The sequence below is a fragment of the Microchirus variegatus genome (assembly GCF_963457635.1).
Source record: "Microchirus variegatus genome assembly, chromosome: 21".
NCBI classification, from domain to species: Eukaryota; Metazoa; Chordata; class Actinopteri; order Pleuronectiformes; family Soleidae; genus Microchirus; species Microchirus variegatus.
The window spans coordinates 13,015,026-13,026,057 of record NC_139822.1 but is presented as its reverse complement, the minus strand read 5'-3'; the positions used below and the strand labels follow the sequence as shown (position 1 = coordinate 13,026,057).

At 40.9% G+C, this 11,032-nt stretch overlaps 1 protein-coding gene across 1 annotated transcript; it reads right to left on the bottom strand.

The window, feature by feature from the left end:
* Nucleotides 1–1,633: 1,633 nt before the first annotated feature.
* Nucleotides 1,634–9,726, bottom strand: calm1a (calmodulin 1a). The gene is made up of 6 exons (XM_083908144.1): nt 9,610–9,726; nt 4,237–4,267; nt 3,968–4,111; nt 3,769–3,875; nt 2,967–3,102; nt 1,634–2,846 (listed from the first exon to the last, which is right to left on the bottom strand). Exons 1-6 carry the CDS (start codon nt 9,610–9,612, stop codon nt 2,818–2,820), a joined length of 450 nt encoding a protein of 149 aa, XP_083764270.1. The 5' UTR covers nt 9,613–9,726; the 3' UTR covers nt 1,634–2,817.
* Between the last annotated feature and the right edge of the window lie 1,306 nt (nt 9,727–11,032).

The window sequence follows — 11,032 nt, the reverse complement described above, 5'->3', positions numbered from 1 at the left end:
TGTGTGGGAGATGAATTTGAGGCGATAGTGTGAGAGAGAATCTTCTGGACTGGAAACCCTGGAGTGGCAGCTCACTATCTGCAAACAGAGAGCAGCAAGATATTAATACGCTTCAGACGCTTACGTAACTCCAGCTGCTCATGGAGGATAATTCTCTAACACCTCCTACACTTCTCCTCCCGTCTCTTTCCTCTCTTCCCCATCTCGGCCCATCTGCCTCTGATCAATGCCACAATCACCATCAGCAATTGAATTGAAAATGAAATCATTGACATAGCTTTCTTCTAACGGGACGATGTGAGCATAGAGCATGACATTTAGTGTTAACAGTTTTTAATTTAATATATATATAAATAAGCATGGCTTAAGTGTTTAAGGGAGAGGATTTCAAAAGTTTAAAGATACACTGTGGATCTTTTCTCATTTTCTCTTTTAATCCCTCACTCTCCACCTCCCTCTCAAGTTTCTATTATTGCCTTTAAAGCTCGTCATCTCTCCCCCCTCTTGTCTCCTCAGACTCCCTCTGGTTTTCTGCTCCCTCGTTCTCTTCCACTCATCCCATGCCCCGCACTGTTGCCTAGCGACACCCTCATCTGCAGACAGACGATCTGGAGATGTCCCTCTGACACGCGCCACACGTTGTACCAGAGCAGAAGGGACAACACACTGGTCTCCTCACTTTGCCCGACAACTTTATTAGGTATAGCTGTACAACTGCTTGTCAACACAAATATTTCATCAGCCAATCACATGGCAGCAACTCATTTAGGCATGTGGATGTGGTCAAGATGGCCTGCTGAAGAACAACTGTTAAATGTTTATTGTATGAAATGTCTACTGGGATTTTCACACACACAACCATCTCTTGTGTTTGAAGAGAATGTTTTGAAAACAAGCAAATATCCAGTGAGCAGCTGTTCTCTGGGAGAAAAATGACTTGGTGTCAGAGGTCAGAGGAGAATGACCAGATGGGTTCAAGGGGATTAAAAAAAAAAATACATCAGTGACTCAAATAAATATGTCCTGTGTACCTAATAAAGTGGCCAGTGAGTGTATAACATGACCCGTTTTATTTTACATTTTTAAAAACACATCTTTCACAAATGACAGCATGTGCATTTAACTTAGACTTTTATAAACATGCATTTCAAATCTGATAATTCTGATATGGGACTGATATTTCAGATATTTTGCAGAACTAGAGTTTTAAGAGTATCTGCAGGTTTAAGGAAGCCAAATTTAGGACTTTTCCTTAGCAAAATGCATGAAAAGGGCTGAAAAGTAAGAAGCATCAAGCAGCAGTATATATATATTAAAGTTCACATGTATATCATTTTAATTCATTGTGTCTGTGGTCATCTTATACATTTGAATGCCAGATTAAGGATAATTGACAATGTTGTTTTGGGGTCTGTGGTTTAGTGTCGCTCCATTTCTCACACACACCTAATTTCTTATCCTTCCTTTAATATACCATACTGTACAATCACACCAATAGTTTGATTCTGCAATGACAGCTCATCCCAAAGATCACGTACAAGGCAAAGGCTTCTCTTGAATCAGCCGAGTCATTCACTGAGAGACGACAAAGGTCGGCTTGTTTTCAGAAAATAAAACACTTGCAACATTTAAGGTTTTTTGTTCATGATATTTTATTGGAAAAACAAAATGTAAAGACTAGCATGTACAACTTGGAATGCAGATCAACTGAACTGAACAGAACAGTCGGACTGGGCCGGGCCTCGCCGCACCCATACTCACTCACAAACGCACACACACACTCACACACCAACTCACAAACAGATAGAAATGCTGCAAAGCACCGACCCCGTCCCCACTAAACTGAAATTATCCCCTCGTTAGAATGACACGCATGCAACGTTCGAGGCAATGTACTGTACCCGAGCATGCCACAGTGAGCAATGACCTCAGATGTTAGTTCACTGCCGACTTTAACGCTTCACAAGACATGACTCTAGAAGTACTGTAATTGCCCCAAAAACTGCTTTTGTAAATCATTGCTTTTAAAGTCCACCCAAGCACTCCAAAAGTCTAGGACACGCCCAAAACCCAAGGGGCTCAAATCTTTGCCCTCCCCCCCAGACTTCACCCTCAAAAAAGGTAAACACACAACGGATAAAGTGAGTATCCTGACATGCCAGAAACACAGAATCTAAAATGAGTTCATATTTATTCCATTTTAATATTTTCTGAAAAATATCTCAGTCGTGGCTGACTTCATTTAGGTAAGCAAACTGCAGGTGGCGCTGGTTCACTCACTCCTGCTTAACCCTTCCCTCCTTCCCTCCCTCCCTCCCTCCTCCTCTCTGTGGGTCCCAGGACAAACCCGAGGCCACACAACAGCCTTCTTTCTGCCTTTGGGCTCTCAACAGTAACCCTTCTAAAGCTGCATGCATGAAGAACAGAAAGAAAGAACAGAAGTAAACAGAAAAGTCATAGAGGAAAGGCGATTGGCCAGCCCAAATAATTATCATGATATCAGGCAGATGGAACCAGGAAGCAGAGGAGCAGAGGCCAAACCAGCCGGCTGCAGAGAGGCTGCTTGACTAACGAGTTGAGATCTGAGTGGGCAGCTCAGTGCTGGGGGCGGGGGATACAAGCCAGTACATGCAGGTTCATTTAGGTTTTTCTCTTTTTGTCTTTTACCTTTTTTGAGCTTGTTTATATGGACAGATTTTCAGTTTTCCAACATTCAGTTTAAGTTGTCTATACAGAACAGTATGAATATATGTAGATTTTTGCAGTAAGAGGTAAGTGAAACATTTGACCAATTCGTCTTAGATGTGAGAGCCCCGTTCATTTGGCGGTCATCATCTGAACAAATTCTGTGAGGGGAGAAAAAAATAAACAATCCTTCAGGAACAGTGTTTAAATACAACAATTCATAAATTAAATGACTGATGTACATTATCTTTTCTTTGCAAGGAAACTTTGATCTCTCGTACCTTCATAATTGACCTGTCCATCTCCATCGATGTCGGCTTCTCTGATCATCTCATCTACTTCCTCGTCTGTCAGCTTCTCTCCCAGGTTGGTCATCACATGACGCAGCTCTGCTGCACTAATGTAACCATTGCCATCCTGGCCAAGAGGCAAACAAGAGGCCAGTCAAACACAAACAAACAGAATTCAACTGAGACAACAACTGATCCAGACAGTCTAATGCTTACGTGTCAGCTAAAGACTTGGAAACACAAATTTGGAGGAAGTTTTGTGCAATACTTTTGTGTAATATGGTTCCAACCTGCACTTTAATTTTCTCTTCAAAAAAGCCCAACTAATGTTTACTCTGTATGGGCCAGTCTTTCGCCCCCCCCTGACATTTTTAGTCCCCCAAAAACAAATATTTTCAAACCCTGCTGGCTTTGTTTTCAAAGGAAAATTCCAGGGCCTGCATATTAGTCTGGACAAGCACAGAGCAATTCGATGACGTAGTTACATGCATCTGCTTCCTGTTTGGTTCTTATTGGCCACAAGTCAACTGTAAATGAAAACCTGTCCTTGTCCACCTAATAAAAACAATGCTCTTACTTATCTCCACTGTTGTATCTTGTTAGTTGTATTTACTGAAACTAAGGTAACAACTGAAGAGGATAATCAGCTGATAACATGCACACACCCAGTACTTGAATAGTCAAGTGATATACTGTGTGTTTTCAGGTGCATCATTATGGATGCAGATTGTTTTTGTTTGAAAGGGCTGTTTTTTTTTTAAGTGAAAGCACAGTAGTGTGGACACAGGCCTACCTTATCAAAGACCCTGAATGCCTCCCTGATCTCCTCCTCACTGTCAGTGTCCTTCATCTTCCTTGCCATCATTGTCAGGAACTCTGGGAAGTCAATGGTCCCATTTCCTATGGAAGAGAGAAAGTCAGGTGTAAGTTTTTCAAAGAAACATTAATATACCAACACAACCCTTCCCCATGCACAGAGGGAACCAGCATACCATCTGCGTCCACCTCGTTGATCATATCCTGGAGTTCAGCTTCAGTCGGGTTTTGGCCCAGTGATCTCATGACTGTCCCCAGCTCCTTGGTGGTGATGGTGCCATCCCCATCCTTATCAAACAGGGAGAATGCCTCCTTGAACTCTGGGCAAACAAGAGGAGGAAAGAGAAGCCATCAACAACAGCACATACATCAATAATCGTAGATAACAAAATGTGTACTTTCTGCAAAAGAAAGGTAAAACTATGATCATATGTAATCAACTTACCAGCAATTTGCTCTTCTGTTAGTTGGTCAGCCTTAAAAAATACAGAAGAGGGAGTGTAGTTAGCAGTTAAAAAAAACACTGTTCAATTAATTTTCTTCTAGTGTTAAAAATACAATCAGTAACAAGTACAAGGACTCAAATATGAAATACATGGAAGGCAGAGAGCAGGATGACACCACTGAAACAAGCAAAGAAGATCCTGGTGTGACAAAAACCTTGAGCTAAACAGAGACCCAAGTGTTAATTTTAACACCAAGTGCAGGGGTAAGAGAAAATATTGACACACAAAATATGACCACATCATGCAACATTGCACTGTTTCCTTGACTTTTTGACAGTGGTTTTGTGATTCAAGTTAGCAGCAAACATTAACCCATTCGACTCTCCTCTGCCTCTCACTCCTTCCACTAGACAAACTGCATCATATGATGTACATGTAACATTTTACAATGAGAGTTTCTCTCAAAATAAAGTATTTTGCCAGGGCATTATCTCGATTGCAGTATCCCAATATAAAACCATCACACCTGTACATCACCAGATTCTTGCAAATGCAGAGCCCTAAGATTTAAGTATCTGTCCTAACACCTAGTCAAACTATTATTTCTACGACAAACCACAACCACATTCGTTTCAACACAGATGTTAACTATTTTTGGACTACGTTAAACACCAAGACACACACACGAAAACATAAACTAAACAACTAAACCCATTTACTATCAAAGTGCAACCTTAAAATTTTCGAAGCGGATATCAGTTAGGTCTGCCACAAGCTTTGCTGCTTTCGGTTCTGGTTTTCTCATGGCTCCACTCCTGCCTCCACCTCCTCTTAGTCCTCCATCCAGCCTTAAACCAACACCACCTCCTGTTCTGCGCTGCTTCATATCATCACTTCTTCCTCCTCCTGTCGGTGCATTTTTTGCAGTGAGGCTGTCCAGTGCACCTCGCACCATCACCATGCCTTCAGCGAGATATTCGGCCCGCTTGCCGAGCTGGGCGCCCTGTTTTTTTATCTCAGCTAACTCCGCCTTGGTTCTATGAAGGCAGTTCCTCAAGTCCTGCATCTCCCTGACCAGGCTGTCCATGCGGCTTGATGATGTGTCCATCAGCATCTGAAGGAAGGCTCTGTAACTTCTCTCTTGCTGCTGCAGGAGCTCCTTGAAATAGTCCTGTTGTTCATCCAAGAGGTCGTAGAGGGTGGACAGATTGACCAGCTCATCCTCTGCTGGGTACAGAGCAACTTTGTTGGGCAGCATGAGAAAAGAAGGGTAGAAATGGTGTCTTTGCAGGGAAGGTGTAGCTGGATAAATACAATTATAGCCAGACATCTGTTACTTGTTCCCAATTATCAAAACAGGCAGAAAGACACAGACATTTCGCTGAGGAGTCCCATTTGAAAGGTAATTAGTTGGACAATCACAAGAGTGACGATCAGATGACTGAATAATTGTAGGACTTGTCTTTCAGTTTTTCCAGAGTAAAGGGATAGATGGGAATATGACAGACCCTTTCCACAAGTCTTCTGGAGTGACCAAGATGATTGGCAGCAAATTGTCCATGTGTCCCCTCTTCAGGGTAGCTAGATGGCAAAGTGATGGAATAGTGGTCTTTCTGTTGATGTCTAGTATGTCCATCGGTCTGTCCTTCTCTCAATAAATCTGTCTGCCTACCTGTCCATCTTTCTTCTGCTGTACTAGAAGTGCGAGTGGCTGGACGATGTCCTTCCTCGCATCATTCAACTCCAACTAGATGAGACTTTGAGAAACCAAACTTTTCTGTGTGCATCCATCGCACACCGACAGAGAGAGAGAGAGAGAGAATGCGTGTTGTATCTTGGTCAGGTCATCTGACTGTGTCAGGAAAATTGATTTAAGGTGTGCAAGAGTAACTCTGTCCAGGCTGGGGGAGGTCACAGGGGTTTTGTGTGGGTCATGTGTTAATCTGTGCCCTGTCATCTCACTGCTTCGGTTGCATCTCCTAGGGAGGATCAGTTGGCTGGGCATCTGACCTCCTCAACACCATCACTGGTCTGGTCACATCACATTCTCTGACACACTCATTTCATCAGAAGTTTATCTGGAGTAGCAAGTTGGGGTTGAACTCAATGAGCCAAATTCTTAAAATTCTAAGTCTATACCATTTCCAATACTATTCAAATGCAAAAAATAACACATTGTAAATAACATTTTCATAGGATACATCTCACACCAGAAGCTGTCGCTAGCTAAAACACATATTTTTTTGTGAACTATTTTTTATTTATGTTCATTGTGGTGTTGACAAAATGAAGGTGCAACCATCTATGCACATATGTACACATGGTTTAAGTGCTGTTGAGGAACAATTATCAGGCTGACAGAATTTGCATGTGCATAACAGCTATATTTATGGTTAACAGGTGCTAACCCATCTAATACCCAAGCCAAAGTTCCTGTCAATGTGCTTCAATGACTGGCAATAGAGTGCTCGTTAGACAGTGAGTGTAGCATGATAGCCCAGCATTTCACATGTATTACTTAAACTGCAGCAGCCTGCCATGTTCTAATATTCCCCACAGTTTTATACACTTAGGACTTTTAATGATACATTTAGGTAAAAACATACAATATAGCGCTTTTATGTATACACATGCAAAACTGGGAAATGGAAAGTGGCAATTGCACAGTTCTGTAAATCTACTATGGGGAGGTGCAACTCTTATGGCCTGACTAATGACATCATTGACATCAACTCGGCATAACACCAGTTGATCAAGTTAAAGCAGTCAGTAGGGACAAACTGCACTCACAAACATTGTAATTATAACCCTGTGTTTGCACTAAATTGCTGTAAAGGTCAATGGAAATGTCTAACACTTGGCAGAATGGCCATTCCTGCTTTTATATATAAAACAGTAGAGAATGAGAAGAAAGAATAACATGCAGCTGTGTGCTTTTTTACAGGGAAATGCTCCTTGAGAAAAAGTTTTGATTATGCTCAATAATCGCCATGCTCTTGAATAGATATAATAGGTTTTCCAGGTGTGGCAAATGTACGAACTCCAGCAAAGTTTGACTCAAGACTCTTTAAACAAATTACAAGAATTTAATTTAAGTGGCACCTGACTGTACATACACTTCTTAAACTTGCAGACTACTTCCTTACTACATTCCCAACACAGTATCTATAACACAATCACAAAACGGGTAGTTGAAGTATAACATGATGGGAGCTTGCAAGTGGCTAAGCTGATTATCGTAAAACCTACCAATTTAATATTTATACATTGCTCAAACACAGTTTGAGATGTGACAATTTCAGATGAGTTAAGTGCTTGTCATTTTCTGACAATATAGAGGTTTAATACCACAATTAACTTGTTCCTTCAACGTTCACTCAGATGTAAAAATCAATTTGAAATGATCTCACATTTATTTATTGTGATAATTATTGATAGACTGGTTTGAAAAATTCTGAAAATCATGATAACCCCTTGGGTCACATTGTCCAGCCAAAAATGCACTGTAAATTTTGGCAATTAACTTTTGTGTTTTGGGCTTTGGTTCAGAGTCTGAGGAGGTCATCTCCATCAAAAAATGCTGGAACAAGCTCCCATAAACTGTCTATTACTCAATCCAGTCCAAACGTGTTATAATGTACAATTTGATGTACCTGGGATATAGACATTTTACTGCAGGTAATACACTGGCAATGTTTTTTTTTTATTATTATTATTATTTCTGCTTATGCATTCCAGTTAATCAATTGGGATTTTCAATTCCAAAGATGAGGTAAAATTTTATGAAAACAAAATGCATTTGTTCTTTCAAGCATTGCAAGGTACTGGAGGTTTAGTGTAGATACAGACATGCACTGAACCAAGTGCAGCTTGTCAGCTGTGGCTTGTTAAAGAGGTAGATCTATCCTGGAAGACTGCTGCTGACCAGCCCTATACACTGCTGGGGCAGAAAACCAGAAACGCACAGCTACAACGTGAGAATGACCGCATCTGTAAAACACAGTTTGTGTCCAATAAAGTCCTGCCATGTAGCCCATAAAAAAGTACACAATAGGTCCAACATATGTATTTAGTGTTACCACTGTATGAGTGTGAACAGTGAGTATAAATACACACAGAAAAAACAACCAACAAAAAAAAACAACTCCCACCACCAGTACAGAAAGGAAAAATGATCCCACTCTTTACTTTTACAGGGACACCGACACAGATATGGATTTCGGCACAATAACAATTTTGAGGAGACAGTCCTGGACTAAACGTTGGTTGCAATTGATAACTATTGGTATGGTTGTATAGAAGGTTATCAAGTTTATTTTCCTTTTAGTCAGTCAATGACAATTACTGAAATAAATGTCACACAATTACACTTTAATGTTAGCTCCCAAGGGAAAGTTTAAGAAACCAAATTGGTGTGGTAAAACAACAGCTTGTTTAACAGATCTATAGACTTTTTTTTTAAAAACAAATTTGAGGCTGAACTCCAGCCAAACATGTTAACCTTGTCGGTGCAAAAATATAGATATAACTAACATATTTATCTTACTATAAAATAAGTGGATTGTGATCATTATTGTTTCATATCCCAATCCTAACCACAAGCGCTCTAAAATGACAGATATGTTATCATATATCTTAGTTATTCTGGGGTACATTAATTATATAGGGGAAGCACCACGTTTTGAATCATAATCAGAAGTGTTTCGTGTGTGATAGTCGTATTTAATACTGCTCAGGATAATGACAATAATACTAAACATTTTCTCAGATAGCTGCAGTAGAAGTGCAGGGCTGTCCATACCACACCATCACCTCACCCATCATTCTGAATGTCTTATGTGAACGAGTATCTGCATTCACATTGTAAACGAACGGTCACATTTCAAGCCTTACTTAAAACAGAAACAAAGTAAACTTCACATAATTTCAAAGCGAAAGTGCTCAGTTGACTGGTCTTACTGAGATGTCCGATACTAGAAATATCAGTCACTGGGGAAACGGCATTAGCGTTAAACGCTAACATGGACAGCCAGCCGAACTGCTGCAATCAGTGACACTGCCCGTGATAAACATCACACGCCAACTAACACCAAATAACGACATTATTCCGCAACAGCAATGCGATAATGAGTCTCTGACTCGCAGCCATGAGTCGCTATGTCTTACCGCGAGTGTTAACGGCTAGTTAGCTAGCTAACCCATAGGTGCAACAGTACGAATCCATTCTACTCGCGCTCTCTGAAATGGAGGCATGGAGTATATTTCAACAAGTGAACGACTACAGGGAGATTTTTAGAAGCCACGGTTTGTATTTCGTCAATTCCACACACCTCTCGAAACACAAATGTCGCATAGGTTGATATAGTACTCACCATGTCTGTTAGAGTTGGAGACGTTGGTGTGCTAGCGCTACTGGAGAGAGGAAATGGACGGCTGCCACTGTACAAGGCTGGCTAGAGGCGGGCAGGTAGGCACGGCGAACTACTTCTGTACGGCTCTTTGTATCCCTCCGCGCTGGGGAGAAAATCGCTCGAGGCGTCCTGAGCCGTCTCTCTCCGCGTGCACGCGCGCACAAAGAGCCCGATTATGTACATGTCTCTGCGCACGGCACGTCCCTCCGTGCACCTGTACGAGATGTACAGGTAAACCGAGATCATATAGAACATTTTATTTTTAAATTTTGTTTCATTTAACACACTGCTCCCCGTTTAATTTACATGCATGACTTGCAGTAAACCCGTGGCCCCAGGGCAGTTACTGGATAATTACACTTAAAAAAACATAACAACTAACAGCAGCCAATTTGGCATCACACCTGTGGAGAATGACAGGTGTAAAAAAACAAACGAATGACAGGCACATCAATTTAGCTTCCTCACTTTCCAGGTGCACACGACATATTCATATTATGCTAATATTAGCATTAACACACCTGTGCATTTCCACCAATTAATTGTCAAAATGGCTGCCATGAAAATGGCTAAAAAGGCTAAAGAAGGCCCAAGCATAGCAGCTTTTAAATTTTTTTTTTAAATATACATTTTGCAGTTGGTTTTTAAACTTTCTTCATATATAGGTGTACACTAAAGTAAAGTCTGAAAAAAGCACAGGTGTTGCCAATCACATAGCCTGGTTCAGTTCAATGTAAGTCAGGACAGTCTGTGTGACAGTGAACCACTGTCTAAGCTAAGGTTGATTATTTCCCGTGTGGTTTTTCTACTGTAATCTGTCTAAATTGCTGCCGTGCAAAGGGCCCCATCAGAGTGTGTAATCATCACCTGAAATCCCTGCTCGACATGAATCAGGCCAACTATTTTAAATGTTGTCCACACCGTTTCATTTCATATGCACACATGCAGTCAAAACTGTGTGATGTGCACTTAATATTAAAGTGCAAAACATTGATTTGTTGGATGTTTTTTTTGGCTTTGGGAGCCTTTCTGTGTGTATAACTCTGAATATGATACAACACGTGTGCACACAGAGTGCTGTTCAGAGTCAAATAGACTTTAATATGTATCCGTCTTCCTCTAAGGCTCTTATTGCATTATCTTCTGTGTGGCCACATGTCCCTTCCTCCTTGCTCCAGTCTAGTCTGCTGATGTCTATGAGCCAATTGGCTGCTTCTTTATCTGGCATTAAAATCATAGTCAGGCAGTATCAGCGTAATCTGAACCTGTTTAGCTGCAATAGGCATCTATTGTACTTATGTGGTTACATCATATACATTAAAACGTGAGTGTAGAATGATGAGTGCAGATAGAACAGCTTTAATATGTATGTAAATAGAGCCCA